General features: G+C 41.4%; 2 protein-coding genes across 3 annotated transcripts in view; one reads left to right on the forward strand and one right to left on the reverse strand.

Moving 5' to 3' along the window:
• rab24 (RAB24, member RAS oncogene family) lies at positions 1 to 6416 on the forward strand. The gene is made up of 9 exons (XM_072661403.1): positions 1 to 492; positions 1015 to 1157; positions 2263 to 2331; positions 2430 to 2508; positions 2666 to 2733; positions 2845 to 2944; positions 3052 to 3102; positions 3187 to 3246; positions 3577 to 6416. The coding sequence occupies exons 2-9, from the start codon at positions 1041 to 1043 to the stop codon at positions 3639 to 3641; spliced, it is 609 nt and encodes a 202-aa protein (XP_072517504.1). The 5' UTR covers positions 1 to 492; positions 1015 to 1040; the 3' UTR covers positions 3642 to 6416.
• Positions 4865 to 18278, reverse strand: part of nsd1b (nuclear receptor binding SET domain protein 1b) — a 24064-nt gene continuing 10650 nt past the window's right edge. For both annotated transcript variants that reach the window (XM_072661400.1, XM_072661401.1), the window contains 18 exons: positions 18152 to 18264; positions 17781 to 18057; positions 17499 to 17599; positions 17246 to 17294; positions 16747 to 16904; positions 16501 to 16632; positions 16287 to 16410; positions 15985 to 16185; positions 14852 to 15031; positions 14490 to 14646; positions 13410 to 13615; positions 13203 to 13315; positions 12802 to 13071; positions 11617 to 11733; positions 10508 to 10649; positions 10197 to 10303; positions 9871 to 10069; positions 4865 to 9426 (listed from right to left, as the gene is read on the reverse strand). In XM_072661400.1, coding sequence (XP_072517501.1) covers positions 8852 to 9426; positions 9871 to 10069; positions 10197 to 10303; positions 10508 to 10649; positions 11617 to 11733; positions 12802 to 13071; positions 13203 to 13315; positions 13410 to 13615; positions 14490 to 14646; positions 14852 to 15031; positions 15985 to 16185; positions 16287 to 16410; positions 16501 to 16632; positions 16747 to 16904; positions 17246 to 17294; positions 17499 to 17599; positions 17781 to 18057; positions 18152 to 18264 — 3221 coding nt within the window. In that variant the 3' untranslated portion in view covers positions 4865 to 8851. The remainder of the gene's footprint in view (positions 9427 to 9870; positions 10070 to 10196; positions 10304 to 10507; positions 10650 to 11616; positions 11734 to 12801; positions 13072 to 13202; positions 13316 to 13409; positions 13616 to 14489; positions 14647 to 14851; positions 15032 to 15984; positions 16186 to 16286; positions 16411 to 16500; positions 16633 to 16746; positions 16905 to 17245; positions 17295 to 17498; positions 17600 to 17780; positions 18058 to 18151; positions 18265 to 18278) is intronic.

An 18278-nucleotide genomic window follows, 5' to 3' on the forward strand; every position in this document is an offset into this window, starting at 1 on the left:
GGAGGAGTGTTTGTTTTTAGTGTGTGTGTGTGTCTATAAAAATACTGTCCAATGGGCCGAACAGCTTTTCTAGTGGAAGGCTGAAGCTGAAGCTGAAGCTGAAAGAGCTGTTTGATTTGGAGCTTTCTGGCCAAAGGAACAGCTAGTTAGCTACCTCCAGCACTTTTACTGCCAAGTGTGGGAAATAGGACTAAGCCCGCTAGCTAGACATTAGCTAGTTTGCTGTTGAGTAGGTGTGACGGTACCGTAGCCGGCATAAGATTGTAAGGGGGGGAGGAGGGGGATGTGTTTATGTGTAGCTAACCCTACATTAGCTGGGTGCTTTAACCCGAGGGGGGCTGGCTGTCCGAGCGGTTTCGGTCTGAGATGGTAGAGCTAGCTATAGCTAACTAATGAACGTTAGCTAGCTACGTAGCTAACTGTTAGCACCAATAAGTAGCTGACAGCTGACCACAACAACGGGTTTTCAGCCTAATCGGACCTGATTTAAAGGTAAGTGGAGAACAAGCATGCTTACTAGCTAACCTGATGAGACTGGTGTTACATGACTTGATGGCTATGTTGAGTAACAGTTAGCTGCGTGCTAGCTAGCCAGCTATCTCTCACACACTGGGCTCATGTTTACCACGCAGGGCAGCTGTAGGTTAGCTAGTAAGCTACGTTGGAGTAAACAGTAAAGGCTACTAACTGGTGTCTGTGTAGAAAAGATGGCTAACGTGAGTGTGTTAAACTGTGGGTGTCTGTAAACATGAGTGTGGAGTGAAAGTCATGCCCAGTAAGGTTGGTGTGCAGTGTTGTGTAAGGCCTGTGTAAGATGGACAGGGTGATGTGGTCATTGTGTGGCAGGTCGACGGGATGTTGTCTTCTAGCTTCTTCATATGATTTGTCTCCGACCCTGTGGTTTTCTTTCACCAGAAAAGTCTCCTTCAGCTCTTTTTAATTTTTTTATTTTCCTAATATTATTAAGTTGTGTTTGCTCCTGTCTGTATTAACTGAGTAGGTCTTTCCTTTCAGATTCCCTCCATTCGGACAGACGGAACATGACAGCCATGCGTGTTGATGCCAAGGTGGTCATGCTTGGAAAGGAGAGTGTGGGCAAAACCAGCCTGGTGGAGAGATACGTACACCATCGGTTTCTTGTCGGACCGTACCAAAATGTGAGCAAGGCACACCTGGAGATCCCTTCTCTGAAGCCCACCTTCTTCTTCCTGGGAGGGGAAGCTGAACACTACTACTTGAGCTACTTATTTATTCCTCTTATGTAGAACCTTTCTCACATCCAACACACAGGTGGTCGGAGGTTTCTATACACTCTTGGAGATGTACGTCATGACCGTACCAGGCTGTCAGTGACTTAACTGTACTACTTCTGGGGCAAAATTAGGGATCATGTACATCTTGTATAAAAAATAAACAAGAATTTGGTGCTTTAACAGTCTCCATCCACTTTGAGCAGTGTACCAGTTCCACTGGCAGTCGAGCAGCCCCAGAACTACCACCACCATGTTTAACAGTTGGCACAGGGTTCTTGGAGTTTAATGCAACACGATAAAACCTTCTCCCAGAAGACTTGCTAATGTGGTCACCTGCAATTTTAGTCGAGCTCAAAGGTGCTGATTTTGGAGCAGTTGCTTGTTTCTTGGATAGCAGCCTCTCAGTCCACAGCTTACAGTTCAGGGTGGACGTGGGCCATGGTAGTTATTAGGTTGAGCCTGATCATCTGAACCTGTGACCGTTTGGGTCTTCTTTCAGACCTTGGCTACAAGTGGCTCCGCCTCCCAATAACAGTTTGAACTGATATATTGAACTTTGAGTCTGCAGTTGTTTTAGAAATGGCTCCAAGAGACATTCCTGAATTGTGTAAAACTGCAGTCATCCTTCACAGATCTGTGCTGAGCTCACTGGACTTTCCTGTTGTATTCTGAGGTTGCCCAATCCAGCGAGTTCTGTCAAACAGACTGAGGCCACACAGAAATTTCCAGCAGTAGTCCATCATGATCAGGAACAGAAAGTCGAGAGGCCTTGGCATGTTAAGACATTCTGGAGTTTGGAGACTTTGTGATCCACAATTAGCATTGAGACTTGGGCTATATTTCTTCGTTGCTAAGTAGAGATTTTAACCGTGTGTGTCCTTGTCTAAAGTTGTTTTGCTAAATTGGAACAACTGTGTCACTTCAAACATGCATGAATACCTTGTAAGCCTGACTCATAGAAGAAGTATCTTGAATTGCAGTGCTTACCGTCATATTTTCCGCCCAACAGACCATTGGAGCCGCATTTGTTGCAAAGGCCATCAACATCAGTGACAAAGTTATTACGCTGGGTATATGGGTGAGTGCTGAATGTGTGTTCATGTGTGCTTCTGAAATGACTCCATCGCAGACATTAACCTCATAAAGACAAACAATGCTGTCTGTCTCTCTGTCCAGGACACAGCTGGGTCTGAACGATACGAAGCCATGAGCAGAATTTACTACAGAGGTGCCCGAGCTGCCATTGTCTGCTACGGTAGGGTTTCTTATCTCCTTGAAGAAACATGAGGTTATGATTTTTCCTCTGACTTCATGTTTCTAGTTGTTTACAGCGTAAGGTTTTTGTAGGACAACATGCTGTTATCTTAATGTCATGTGTTAATGTCATGCTCTACTGGACCGCTGCACTTTAGACCTGACGGACAGCAGCAGCTTCCTGAGGGCCAGGTTCTGGGTGAAGGAGTTGCAGACTTGTGAGGAGGTAAACAAGCCACTGTGCTTCTGTGACATCCAGGCTTGATTTGCCTTCTTTGTACGTTTAATCTGCTGGGTTCTGTTCTTTACAACCACTGTCCTCATGCCTGATTCATAGCACTGCAAGATCTATTTGTGCGGGACAAAGAATGACCTCATCGAGGCCGACAGGAGTGCGCGACAAGTAGACTACCATGACGTACAGGACTTTGCAGATGGTAAACCGTCCAATTCACTGTCAGCATTCAAACATTTTAAATGTCTGATTAACGTAATCAGTCATTTCTGTGTGTACTGATCAGTACTTGTCTTTTGTCCTTCTCAGAAATTGGAGCACAGCATTTTGAAACGTCTAGTAAAACGGGCAACAATGTCGGTAAGCAGTGTTTTAGGCTTGTTTTTAGGGTGTAAATGCGCAGGTGGTCACAGTAAAAGTTTAATATTTGACTCTTTGTAACAGATGAACTCTTCATGAAAGTAGCAGAGGACTTCAGTAACTCAGCGTTTGAGCTCATGCCAGGTGAGAGTCTGTCGCTTAAAGGTAACATCACAATTTCTGCCTAATTAATTTGCAGGGATACAATCAATTATTCAGTCATATTTTTATATGTATTTTATATTTAAAGTGTATTCTTAAATAAGCTAAAACAAATAAAAACAAAAGTCACCTAGTTTAAGGTGGTAGTAACTTCAGGCTCCTGCAGGTTGTGTTGCATGATTTGGGCTGTACATACCTGTGGGATGTGTGCCGGGATTAATAGATTGGGAATGTAATTAGTGATAAACATGCTGAGAATCTAATGATTTGCTCTCAACTTCCCTAATTTTCATTCCTAATCTTTTCTTACAGACGAGAAAGGAGTGGACCTCGGCCAAAAGAAGGACTCTTATTTCTACACCTGTTGCCACCACTGACCCAACATAGGGCATGTTTGTTTTCTTGGGTCACCTGGAAATACTGGATTATTTTAAAAACTAAGACTGTTCTCTCTCTTCTCCCCCCCCCCTTATTTCTCACTCTCAGTTGTGCAGAGTGTAGGGCTGGCTAAGCTGCATTACAAAACAAAAAATAATTTATGAGACTCATGAGTTGATGGTCGAAGACTGGATTAAAACACAAGCTGACACTTCCTTCTTCTGTAAAGGGGAAGGAAAGGAGAACTGGAACCCTGAATCGCATGGAGCTGATCGTTACCATTGTTCTCGATGGCCTTTTTTCCCCCCGCAGCATAATTGCCTTGAGAGCCTTTGTTTTGTTTAGTTTTTTGAAGTTAATTTAAAGGTTTCCGTTTGATGTTTCATGGACTGCAGCCATCTACGTTTACACATAGTAAAGAGCTGCTCGCCATACCGTCACTATTTGGCTATTAGTAAGCTAAGGTTGTAGTGGTTGTTAGAATATGCTTCCGTTTGACACTTTCTGAGACTAGTTATATTGCGTCTGGTAAAACTGATGAGGTTAAGTCTTGGCCGGTGGTTTGACTGAACTGGTTCCAAGTGCGCATGTGTACTTTCTTTTTTTTTTTATTTCTTTTTATTACTATTATTATTATTATTATAATTATAGTGTTTACTACTTCTTTCTGCTGGAGTGACTCCACCACTACTGTGCAAGCTGCAAATGTTTCTTATGAGAATGTCACCAATGTGAACGGTCTGGCACAAGAAAGCAGTACACATGGAAAAAGTTTCCAACGGTCCTGCGAACCCAAGCATGTCTCACGATGACATTTATGGTGTCTGAGAGACATCTGCTTTAATATGTGGAAGTGTCTTTATGTAAATGTTCTCAGTTGCACCCTACAGTGTAACCTTCTGAATTGAGCGGAGCTTGAGGTTCAGGTTCATGGAGATCTAGAGTTTTTTTTTTTTTTTTTTTTTTTTTTTTTTTTTTTTAATGGGGCAGAAAATGAGGTGAGATCCTACATTGCATGGAAGCCCCTGATCCTCTACAGTATGAGTTAAAGTGGCTGTGAAAGCAGCTGGTTCATTTGCTCAACTCTGAGCTAATCTGAAGCGCTTGTTGAATGTGATGTTTATGTTTACAGTAAAAAAAAAGAAAAAGAATTACAGGACCCGGACAGAAAAATCTGTCTTTTTAATTTAATTTAATTTTACTTCAGTTTTCTGAACCGAGACTCTCGTCTTTGTCAGTGTAAAAATGAAACTGTTGCTTTTTGTACATGCAGCCTTAATTTGCTTTCAATTGCTATTGTGCCTATACAGAGTACACACTTCTGTCTGGAAGTTTCACACCATGTTTAACGCTGTTTGTCGCAAGCTTTATCCAGCTCGAACTTTACACCGTTTTGCCAGATATTCAGCAGGCAAAAACCTGTCAGACTGTGGTGCCAATTGTGTATTTGCGGTGTGTAGCTTTGTTCTCATGACCCAGTCGTATGAATAACCCTGATGCACTCGACACTAAAAACTATACGTCTGTACATATCTCGTTCTTCTTCTGTTCTATGCTCTCTGTATAGTCTTATGCAAATGTCTGGGCACCCCTGGTCAAATTACATGTGGCGTTGACTTTCCAAGTGAAAATAAGTCCATGTTCACAATGTAAAGCATATTTACTGTTTATTTGCTTTATTTAAAAAAAGCACATGAGATGTTAGATTTGACTCTTCGTCGCAGTCCAATGAAAAACATTTATCTCCAAAATGGTGACTATACAGGAGACGGTAAAAAGTTTAACTTTGAAAGGAAGTCAAAGTAAATTAAGAGTTTGCTGAAAGTAATCTGGAGCATTTCTATTGGTCCGTTCATCCAGAATTATTTACACAGTGTACAGAGCAGCTACAGGGTTTAAACCATGGAGGAAACTAAAAACGGACAAATATGATGAATATGAGCAATATGAGTTTTTCATTGGACAGCAGCGATTTCCTATATGTCAAATTGTTAAAATAAACAGAATTGTGCTCTATGGTGTGTACGTTCAGTAGCAGTGGGCAGTGTGACGGTATTTTATCGTAGCGTGAACAATTTTGTTGCTTTTTCTCAGCATATTGAGGATATCGCCAGTGCTATGTTTCATTGCAGAGTGTAATTACTGCAATAAACATCACTAGTATTCAAATACTACAGTATTTGGATAGTAGGTTTTTAAGAAATTGTCACAACTAATGATTTTTGGCTGCAGTCACATGTATCATGATAAATACTGTGATAAATATTGTGAACATATCTTCAAATATCATATAATACTTTTACCATATCGCCCAGCCCTAAGTTTTTTCCACTTTGCTTTCACCTAGAAAATCAACCAAATGTATCCTTCGACCACAGGAACCCAAACCTATGTACACTCCCAGTTGTGCACACAGTATTGACCTACTAATACGAGACAATTATTGTGACCCTCTGCAGAAGAAGGAACCTTGTAAGAGATCAGATAATCAGCGGTGGACGACTCTCTGAAAAGAATCATCACTTTTTTTGGGAGGGGGGGGGCTTAGATCTGAATTCCAAGTCAGTATTTGTTTGTGTGCCCGGGATCTGCTTTCAAGAAGCACTTGAACTGTAATAATGTCCTCAGTCTCAGTTTACTGTGTGTACTGTGTCAGCTGACCTCAAAAAGAGAAAAACACAACTATGTTCCAGCAAGAATGTGAAATTTTCTGTACTGTCATTTATTCTGTACAAAGCGCTACAGCACAATTAAATTCTCTCACAAGGCATCAAGTTTTATGTTTGTTTGTTTGTTTTCCCCTTCCACAGTTTTGGCTGATACACCACTATAAAGCATACCAAAGCAGGACGATGGCAGGTTCTCAGAGGAGTGTAAAAAAATGGAAGCCGTCACTGTACATATGAACGCAGTTAAAAACATGTAGTGCTCTACAAGAAAGTGCAACACGCTAGCTGTCTGATGAGGGACCGCTGTACCACATCACTTTTTGGGGAGACCGAGCAGAGAACATGCAGAGAACCAGGGAACACATCCGTTTAATCGAAAGCCCTCGCTGCCTTGTTCGGCCCGGTCGTGGTTTCTTTTTAGGTTCACTATGCTATTAGTTCTAAGAGTAGAAGGGTTTGATGAAGCGCCACTCAACATAACAGACTGCCCAAAGTCTTGCAGTGACCTGTACACCAAAATGCCTAGCTAGCTGCAGAAACGGCTTGTGATGGGACTTTTGTATAGAGCTTTAATTTACAAATATACACAATCAGTCGGTGGTTTACTCCAACCAACCCACTGATTCATGGAGGCCACAATATGTTACACGTTACTCAAACACTCTGATGTTGAGAAGATGCAGTGTGGACACCCTTTTTTGATGGCAATCTAAGGCTGTGTAGTTTTTTTTCCCCCCTTTTTTTAAGTCTTACCAGCAGGTGATGCTAAAATCAAGGATTTTAAAAGTACACTGGGTATTTTGTTAGCTTCTGTGCACATTCGGTCAAAGGCATTAAGAAAGAAAAGATGGGAGCAGTATTATCTAACATGACACATAAATCCTCCATAACATCATACAAAAGGCCAGAGCTCCACTGGTGGTCTCACGTCTGTGCATTACTGATGTTCTGAGTAGTTAAGAATAGACATCATCTTCAGGTGTGTTTATACTTGTCAGCTTTGGGTCGATTGCTCAGTTAGTGCGAAGTGTGAATGCTGCCTTTAGAATAATGTACATAACACAAATCAAAGGCAGAAATGGGCACAGGCACGGAGTCACTCCTGTCCCCAAGACCACCATTAGAGCTGCATTCATTAGCGTAATTGCCTCAGTGAAGTAAAAACATGTGTGGGTTGGGATGCAGCCACAGTAAAGTCGTTCCGTGAACAAATTCGGATGAAAAACGTGGTTTAATACTGGGATCAGAACGACATGGTTCAGACAGGATTAAGGATCCAGAGGTTAGATTTGACGTTTTGATTTGATTGCAGATGCAAAGCATCTTGCATGTTTCCTGGACCAAGGGAACCAAACTACTAAGTATAAACACACCCTTAGGCTCCTTAGTCTCAACATATGTATTTTCAAGTTAACTTACTAATCAAGCTTTGAGAAGAAGCTATAAAATAAAATCACTATTTAAAAAAAAAGAAAAAAGAAAAAAGTATGAGGCTAGTTTTTAGTAAGCAACAGTCTTCAAGTTTTAAAAAACAGGATATGGGTAAGGCTGGACGTGCTGTAGTGTTCCACTATTTTACCACTTATAAATTTAAATTACCACTTATAAATAGCTTCATTCAAAGTATAAGCCTAAACTGTTTCCATCATAGGCAGATTTTTTTCTAGCGTTTTTGTGAGTGCAAATCAAACTCTTATGCTGTGCTCACATTAGCAGGTGACAGAGCGACAAGCGTACAGTCATATCTTACAGGAGTATGGGATTTGGGGCCGCAATTTAGTGACAATCGACAAATCGAGTTGAGATTTTGTGAAATTTTATGTAAATTAAGCGCCAATCTAAGCGATTTGATCCAACAAATTGGCTCCAACCAATTTCCGGACCAATCGTACACACGGCGGGTCAAAGTCCCCAGCTTCTGCTCCCTGACTTTTTTGTTTCTACCGCCACTTCATTCCGATTTTCAACCATAGACATGTGTAGGGTTAAACATGGAAAGAGGGCTCATAACCATGATTTTAATCAATTTTTTATTACAAATGTACTTAATAAACACATATTTAATAACGATTTTTAGAAAACAAATAGAGAAACATGGAAGCGACTTGTCGCCTTCTAGTGTGAGCGCAGGTTTAGTGTTAAAGATTGTCTGCATACAGAACTTAACAGTCAATGACTGAGAAAAATAGTGTTTCGAGGATACTTTCAATCATGATGCCTTTGCAATTCCGTGTGATTTCTTTAAAAAGCTGTTAGCCCGCACACATGGTTAGTTATCTAAAGATTGATCTGTTCATTTTACACTGTCACCTACATTACAGTACACTAAAACTATGAAGTTTTCTGTTTCCTGTAGTGAGAAAATGACCTGTAATCAAGTTTAAACCCCCAGAATAACAAACTCACTGACTTAATTAAGACCAACAGGGTCCACTGTCCTTTTGCTTCCGTCCTACAGCTGTAGTGAAATGCACTATGGAGACACTCAAGTGCGTTACTAGACTCGCGACAGTAGAGTGAAAGAGTTAAAGTGAACAGATTCACAGAGGTAGGGTAACTTTCATACCTCTTTTTTCTTTCCGATTCTGTACTGACGACTGGCGTTCAGTCGTGCAACTGCCATCTCCTTCTTCACGTGTTTCCTCCGTCGTTTTCACGCCATCCATTTTCCTTTCCTCTTGCTCCACCACCACACCCTCTTCGTCTTCCTTTTCCTCTCCGTAGGAAGACACGGGTGAGTATGGGCTGTTCAAAGCAATGTTAATAGCAAGTGAAGGACTAGAGGGACTAGAGGACACCACTGGTGTGGGGGTGGGCACAGGGGAATGACCTGTGGGGGCAGGCAGATTGGTGTCGTTAGCTGCCTTGATCAGGGAGAAGGCTTTGACGGGGTAAGTGGTGGCCTGCTCTGGTGCATACTCCCGGATCTCTCCCGGCTCCAGGGGCTCGGGCCCGCACGGGTCGTGCTCGCTGCAGGACAGGCGCCCGTCCAGCTTGGAGATGAAGAGCATGCCGTCTCGATGCTCCACGCAGTAAGAGCTGGGGCACATCTCACAGAAGGAGGCTGCCTCTTGTCCACAGAGGTCACACTGGTGCCAAGGACACTCCCATCGCCCTGCAGCACCAAATAGGCACAACAACAGCATTTAGAGACTGTTACGCCTTGAAACAGAGACACTTTAAAGCAGCACTATGCAGCAGTTTTACCTTAAAATAACAGCTTCAAAATGTTGAAGCTACTCCAGGCTTGACATACTTGAAACTGCACTATATAACTTGAGTGAAGTGGGAAGAATGGCCGCTTCTTTTACTTGAGATGCCGGTTCTGTTTCTCTTAGCTTGTAAACTGCACGTGTAAAGCGTGTCCTTTAGTGGCGTCTCAAAGAATGAATTCCATTTCCTGGCTACAGGGGGAGCCCAGGAGCAAGAAATGCTAATTGTCGCATGATGCTGCTTTACAGACTAAATTAACCCTTTGCTTAAAGGGTTAAAGCTTTATAAATAATTACATTGTGTACTGCACTTGGAAACACTGGCATATATGAGTGTCAGGACTGACCTGCAGGTCTTTTGGTCAGGTTGAGACAGTCTGCATGGTAAACCTTCGGACACCCTGGCCTCTTGCAAGAAACCATCTGGCCCCCGTCTCCACAGCTGAAGCACTCGTCCTCTCGCTCCTTGGTCAGTTCCTGCTGTGGTTTGCGTTTCATGTGACCTTTCTTCTTCTTGCGGCCCTTATCATCTGATGGGGGATTATTCTGAGAAACATAAGGGTATTAGGTTTGAACTGTACAATAACAGGCTTCTTGAGCTTCTTGATAATCTTCTACTGACATCTTATTAAATGGTAAAAAAAAACAAAAAAAAAAAAACAATAATGTCTACCTTTGGCCTCACTCCCAGGAAACCACTGCAGTTGGGTGCACCACATTTACACACTGTCTTTCCGTTCCCCAGACACTCAAGGTTATAGTTGAACGTAAGCTCCGTACCTTCAGAGTAAAAAAATACATAAATAAATAAATAAATAAAATAAATTTTAAAAAGAGCATCCGTGTTTAATTCAGGAATTCATTATGGGAAGTTTCTCTACTACCACTACCTGAAAGTCCAATTATTTCAAAGTGTATGAAGATTAGGTTACCAAACTCTCCGCCAAGAGTTAAAACCTTGTAATTTCAGATAATGCTCCTTACCAGCGGGAATGTCTACCAAGGCAAAAAGTCCAACCCGAGTGTCTCCATTCACTGTCCATTTTTGGGTCTCACAGTTAGGCTGGCAACTATGGTTCATAAATCTGGCCTGGTTGCCCTTGGGTCCTGCGTCAATAATGCGGTCCTAATAAAACATAGACACATTTGAAAAAGCACACTGCGTTATGCTTTCCTAAGATGTCAGAAAGCCTAAAGGACCATGAATATATTATGTATATGTATATCTCTATATTTACATTATACTCAATTCTTGAAATGTGTGTGGTTTGTACCAGAAAACCTTTCCAGCCTTTCTGTACACCCTTTAAATGTTTCTTTAGTGGGCTGTTGATTCAGTCCTCATACTTCTTACTGGCCTGTATTATGTATTATGCCTTGCCTATAAAGCAGCCAAGGCGAAAATGTCCAGAACAAACGGTTAAATTTAGACTGAACTCCTAAGGGACCACTTAAAATACAGACCTCAGGCACTCCTGTCTTCCTTTTAGATGTCTGGATCCCCTTTTGGAATGATAAATTTGAAAGTGTACAGGCTACACTTTATGTAGCATCGTAGTACTTGAGTCCGGAAGCGGCCTTTGATGGTAAATGTGCCGTTAGACAAAGTAGCCAGCCTTTTATACAGGCCACATGCAACACACACTGCAACAACAGGTGTGTACGCTCCTATAGCATTTCAATATAAGTGAGAGGTACAAAAAAGCTAGGTCTTTCACTTTCCTACTGTCATGTGAGTCCTGATACAAAACGAGCTCACTTTAATGTATTTATTATATTTAGCAGAACTGGCCTAAATAATGTAAATACTCCAGTATTCACTGTCTCTACAGTATTACACTGGTCTTTGTTTTAAGGCACAGAATCCATTACCATCCATTTAATCAGCAAATGTAATTTAGGTAGAACGGTTATTAATATATGGCAAATATTAAGCTGGTTTAATTACAGAGTTAGCTTAAAATCATCATCTTGACACGGCCTTGACACGGCCTCACCTCTAACAGTTTCGACTACAACACTAGTAAAAAGCAATGCAAGATGAAAAGCTTTCCATGGTATGACATTAACATGGTTCCGGCTGAAGGTATCACCTTATCCAGTGTTAACATGTAGAAGTTCCCAATGTCGTTCTCCTGAGCGTGCCTGATCCGAGCCCGGCATTCCTCCTCATCAATCACTTCTCCAACGTATTCATTTACAAACTCCCCCTGATGCCAAACAGCAGAAGAATGGTTAGACTTCTTTGTATGTTTTTGCAAGCTGTGCTTCAATTGAACTTAAAGGTGGGGGTCAAAGATTTTGGAGGTTAGCCGAAGCTTCCACAATCAAGCCAAATCGGCCACTTCCTGGGGCTCTGAGTGGCTTAGTGGTCTAACAAGGTACCACTTTAGTCCGAGGGGGTCACAAGTTTGAATCTCGAGCCATGACGCTTTGCTGTCAGTGGCCGGAGTCCAAGAGAGCACAACTGTTTGGCTGTGGGCGCCATCCGGCATCTACCCACCCGCCTTGGTGCTCTCTCTCGATGTTGGCCGGGACAGGCATCTGTTAAATGGTTAGCTCAGAGTGTGTTGGCTGCCTGGCAATGTTCGGAGAGAAGCGTTGGCTGGCTTTGAATGTATCAGAGGACACATGCGTTAACCCTCCTAGTGTCAGATGGGATAAATGGCAGTTCCAAATTGGGGGGAGGGAAAATACGACAAATTAATAATAATAATAATAATAATAATAATAATAATAATAAAAAACTTCCACGTCCTTCAGTGTTGCCTCTACAGCTAATATGTGTCAGATGCACTGTCTAGAACATAAAGATGCCATGCAACATACCTGTGTACCAGATGTAGAGAAAAGTTAGCCTAATTCGTAAAGCAACACCAGTGTTCACGCTTGTCTTGACCTAGGAGCGGTCAAATTGTTTCTGTCTGGGTTTGGAAACTGATGGTGTTATTTGGTCTTTAAAGAAATGACCAGCTGAGTGTGGGTCAGAACTTTTCTTAAGGCATTTAGGCAGTAAACTAAGGCTGAGTTACAGCTGCCTGCTGTGTGCTGTGTGTTTTTGTCTCTGGGGTGGCGACGGAGACGGGTGGCCATGGAAACAGGGTTTTGCTGTATTTAAGTTTGACAGTTGAATGTGATGATAGCTTTGGCAAATATTAATAACATATATAATAATGTAGAATACTTCAAAATGACTGACCCCACCTTTGCCGTTATTTAATTTCCAACATGTCTGAGCTAATACAAAAGCTCAAAGCAACGTCATTCTCAAACGCTACCTTCTTGATGTCGTGAGAGCAGCGCAGGCCCCAACCTCGTGACAGCGTCCTGAAAATCTCCACCTGGGAGTACTCGCGCTTCATAAAGCGCTGGTTCTGGCATTGCTCCCCCGCTGGGCACACCTGAGGATTGCATTCGTACAGCAGCATGCGGTTGATGCACTCGGAGTCCATTCCACACGGGTTCTCGTCCGTTGCTTTGCAGTTGCAGCGCGGGATTTCGGATAGGTCGGCTGTGATGATCTGCACTTTACCAATTGGTCGGTTCACCTGTGGTATAAGATCAGATCAGGAGAAGGTTTAAGCGCATAGGTAAGTGCACTTCAGCGTGTGTAGAAGAGGTTTCTGGGGGTGAATTGTACTTCTGTTTAATTACCAGAGAAAACTGAAGACTTCGGTACCTTAATGTGCTTGTAAGGTGGCGGTTTCTTGTCATTTTTCCGGTCCTCCTGAAGCTGACGAAGTTCCTTCTCTGCCTGCAGTTCTTGGAATCTTTTGGCAGCTTCCTCTAAAGCTAGGGAAGTAGCAACAATGCATGAATTACAGCCCCCATCTAAAGTTCATATGTATGTTGGTGTACTGTGTACAAATGAAAATCTTACTAATACCTTTCTTGTAAATAGAATCAACCCCCTTTCCCATTTTCTCTTTACTGTTGGCGTCTCCTTCCATATATGGAAAGACACGAGCCTGGTAGGTCCACAAGTAATCATTTGAACCAAAGAAAAGAACCGGGAATTCTCCAACGTCATGCCTCATACGCAGGATATTTTCTGGAATGTTCTTAGGATTACTGACTTCTGCTGGCCACCATCTGACAGAACAAAGAGACAAACATCTACCTCAATAGCAGTATGTCCAGCAAAAGAAAGCTTGCTCATTCAGACAATCATATTTATCATTAGCATTGGACACAGATGGAATTGGGCCTCCGCCTTTAACCCATCTGTGCAGTGAATGAATACACACACACACACACACACACACACACACACACACACTAATCAGCAAAGAAACACAGTGAGCACATGAGGAGCAGAGATGGTTAAGGGCTGTGCCATTTGGTGCCATTTCTGTTCCTTTATCGCCCACTGTTGCTACAAAGTTTTCTTCTGTAGAAAAACCTACTGACATAAACTGTATAGACAAAAATATTGGGACACCTGCTTATTCATTGTTTGAAATCAAGGGTAGTAAAAACAGTGTATCCTGCTTTTGTTGGAGCAACTGTCTCTACTGTCCAGGAAAGACTTTCTACTAGATGTTAGAGGAGCACTGCTGTGAGGATCTGTTGCATTCAGCAACAATAACATTAGTGAGGTCAGAATGCTTGATGATCACCACTCCACCTTATCCCCAACTCCCAAAAGTATTGGATGGAGCGCCATCCATCATTCCAGAGAACACTGTTCCAGGCTTTATATGCCTGGCATTAGGCATGGTGCCAACAGGTTCATGTTTATCTGCTCCAGAGAGTCGTATTTAATTACAAGTACTTCTCTACAGGTACTAGACAAGCTGTATAGAAGGGGTGTCCACAAACATTTGTGGACATACAGTGTAGGTAGATCTGGTTAGCAGCTATTGAGTTGTTTTCATGTTGGAACTTCTAAAGGACATAGGCAAAGCAAAAATCAGCAAATGGTGTTTTGAAAGAGCTTAGAGGTTCGTCCTGCTGTAGCGCTGACCTATATCGACCCACTTTAACCCACACGACTTCCTTGTAGTGCGGTTTCCTGCCGGCCCGACAGTCATTGCAGAACCAGCTGCCCTCTGGCATGTCAATATTAAGACACTCACGATGAAATGCTGCAGGACAAGACTCACAACAAAGCAGGCTTCCCCCTGTAAATACATAGAGAAGAAAGACTCAACTCTAACCAGCAGTTATACTGCCTCAACCTATAGAAACCAATTGTGAATTCATTGTATTTCAAATGGTTAAAGGACGCCACTACAACAACTAACAACAACCAACAGAATAAATAAAGAAAACTACAGTAAACAGCTCCAGGCCTAATGATGACGCACTGGAGCCACTAGAACTGACCTTCAGAACAAACAAAGCACCAGCTGACGTTAACATGCTCATGATTACGACAGCCCTTGCGAGGAATGAAGTGGTTGGGACAAAGGATGAGGTTGTTGGCCAAAATTACACTTCCAGCAGGTATACAATGATCCGTAGCGTGGTATGCTATAGGGCATCTAGCACAGCGGGTGAGTCGGCCTGTACAGAATATAAAAAGCATTTCAATCGGCACTCCCAGAAATTCCTGCATTAGCACATTGTGATCCATATGCATGTTTCAAAGTGAATTAGTTTATTAGTAATTATGATTCTAATGGTAATAAAAAAATGTTATTTTAAAAACAACAATAATTGAATTTGGTAACAAAACATGATGTACAAAAGTTTGGACTAAAGGTATAGAGGAGATAAGGGTAAACTGCAGGTGTATGAAATGACTGTGTTGCAGATGCACAGATACAACTAGATCGAAGTTGTTAGTCTTGTGCAAGATCACAGGTTTAAATTGGTTCTCGCTAAACAGGCGAGATATTTTACTTCTTATGACTAGATACTAAAACAAGCAGCCAGGTTATCATTACTGTGGATTTCATCACCTGTAACATAATGTATTGTACCTGTATTACAGTGTAGTACAGTACAGTTGTGTTAACTGTATAGCAACTTAGCGGTTAGCTTGCTAATGCTGTTTTTTGCCTCTGTTCTTCGAAAAACAGAGCTAGTCACTATTCTATTATTAATAATATTATTGTCATCTATTATTACATATGCATTACATATATATAGGCTTATGTCAATTGCAATGAAAGCCTTATGTAGGACTGTTGTTCACAAAGTGCAGTGACAGCCCAACATTAGTACACAATGAGCAATACAATCTGATATAAAAAATAATAATAATAATAATATATATATATATTTTTTTTTTACTTCAAGGTAAGAATGACATATTTAGTTTCACGTCTGCTCTTCTGAATCTGACCCACTCTGGTTGGCTAATCAACTTTCAATAATCCTTTGCATTTGGGTTTTGACAAATCTAAAAAGTAAGGTCTAGAAGAGTTAATACGACAAGAACGTCCAAACTTCTGAAGAGCAATGTTTCGTTTCTTTCATCACACTAAAAATTCATTCCTGTGACTGATACACACCTTTCGAGACAGAAGGGTTGCTCGGATTAGTGATGAAGCAGGCGAGACAGGCATGGAGGGAGCAGCGGAAGCCTCGGTTTAAGGGCACTGTGGGTGCATGGCCAGCAATACACTCCCCATGGTAGAACTTCCCACACACAGGAATCATGCAACGCCTCACGTCATCTCCCAGCTTCTTACACACAAAACATTCATGTATGCCTGAAAGTTACAGAAATGTTTAGGGTTTGTACCAGTGTAAGCAACATAGAGACGACATCCCAGTGTCCTTGTGTAATTCTCAACAAAGCAGGAAAGCTCACCAGAAACACACTGCTGGCACAAAAACTTCCCGGTGGGAGGCTCAGTCAGGCCGACACACTGCAAATGGAACGCACCACAGCACTGGCCTTCACATAGAAGCAGCTCTCCCTGCTTCTCACACACCTTACCCAAGCACACATACGCACACAGGTCAGGTCATTACATTATTATTATTATTATTCGCTCAGCTTCTTTTATTAACTGACAGCTCACCTGACAAATGTTATCCCTCAGTAAGGTTCCACCTGCTTTTTCTGCTGAGGGTTTCTTACTGGGTGAGATTCCTTCATCACATTCTTCTCTTATTTCAGAGTTTAGGGAACAGTCATAACTGGGGGTGATTATCTGAATAACAGAAGTGGAAAATGTTTTTAATATGTAAATGAACCATAACAGGGCTTTTAAGATTGTACTGATTTATTATTACAACCGAAATGTCCGAAATAGGTGTTTACTGACCTCAGGTTCCACAACGTCTTTGCCGTCCTCAAGTGGCTGTGGGTTAACTGTCTCGGGTATGGTGTCTGCCTCCTTCTCTGTGCTCCCTACCACTACGCCTGTCACTTCAGGAATGGGCAGAGTAGAATCCCTGCTCTTACTTTTTGATTGTCCAAAACCTGCATTTAGGAGGAATTCATATACTTATTATTATTTTTTTTTTATTGATTGATTTTTTAAAAATACATTCTCAAAGCCGGTGCTGAATGACCTAGAACAGCAAAAATACACCAAATATTCTTGTACATGCACACAATAAAAACATATACCCATTTAAAGATCAATATTCCTTTCTTAAAAATTAAACTTGAAAATGAAAAAAAAAAAAAATTATATATATATATATATATATATATATATATATATATATATATATATATATATATATATATATATATATATATACACACACACATATATATATATATATCACATACACACATCATTTACACTGACCAACCTGAAACACTAGCAGCATGTCCTGGAGAACTGTTTCTATGAGACTTCACCTACAGTAAGAGATTATAGCGTTCATTTTTTTCATGAGGCAAAAAAAAAGGTTGAATTTAATATAATATTAAAACCTTTCTAGCAAAGAAATCAGTAAGTAAGACAGTAAGACAGTAAGTAGTCTACTGGTACTAAACTGCATTTTCATAATGATTTTCTAAAACCATTTCCCAAAAGAAGAAACCCATTTCAAAGCCAAGTACCTTCTTTTTTGGCATTAAAATCGGCTCTGCTTCAATTGAGCTCTCTAGAATTTTCTTAGTAGGCTTCCTTTGCCTCTTAGTACTTAGGCAGGTGCTATTACCTACAGAACAACAAAAATCTTATGTTAGAACTCAGATTTTTGTTGAGGACATTGTTTGAATTCACAATTAAACAAACACCAGAAGCGCTCTGCGTAATGATGAAATCCCAAACCACCAGATATTCCTCTGGACAGCAATAATGCAACAATGCAATTGCAGAATACAAATAAAACTACTCACTGCTGGCTGAACAATTCTGCACTGGAAGCTGGTCCTTAAAACAATTTTCGCCATAAGGAAATGGGACTGCTTCTGGAGGTGGAGTTAGTGTGTCTACAGACACGACCTGACCCTCTTGGCATGGAGTATTCTCTACAGCGGGAGGCGTCTTAGACCTCTCTTCAGGGGGAGGGGTCTGAATTTCGGGCAGGGAATTCAAAACACTTTGTATTGATGCTTGATGCTCCTGTATTCCTGACAATTTCTCACTGGCATCACTGGAACTGTTTTTTAGAACCTGTGAAAGGAGGAGAAAAGGAGAAATTACATGCAACAGAAATTCAACAATCCTCCAAAAACTCCAAAAAGACAATAACCATGTATTGAACTACCTTCTGCAAAGACTCAGGTTTCTTTCTTGCTTTCTTCTTAGTGGAAAATATCTGATCATACTCCTCTGTCCACTCTATGAGTCTTTTGCTAGGCTTTCTGATTCGCTTGCAATCTGTAAATGGTATA

This window comes from Salminus brasiliensis, chromosome 18, assembly GCF_030463535.1.
Source record: "Salminus brasiliensis chromosome 18, fSalBra1.hap2, whole genome shotgun sequence".
In the NCBI taxonomy this organism is placed as follows: Eukaryota; Metazoa; Chordata; class Actinopteri; order Characiformes; family Bryconidae; genus Salminus; species Salminus brasiliensis.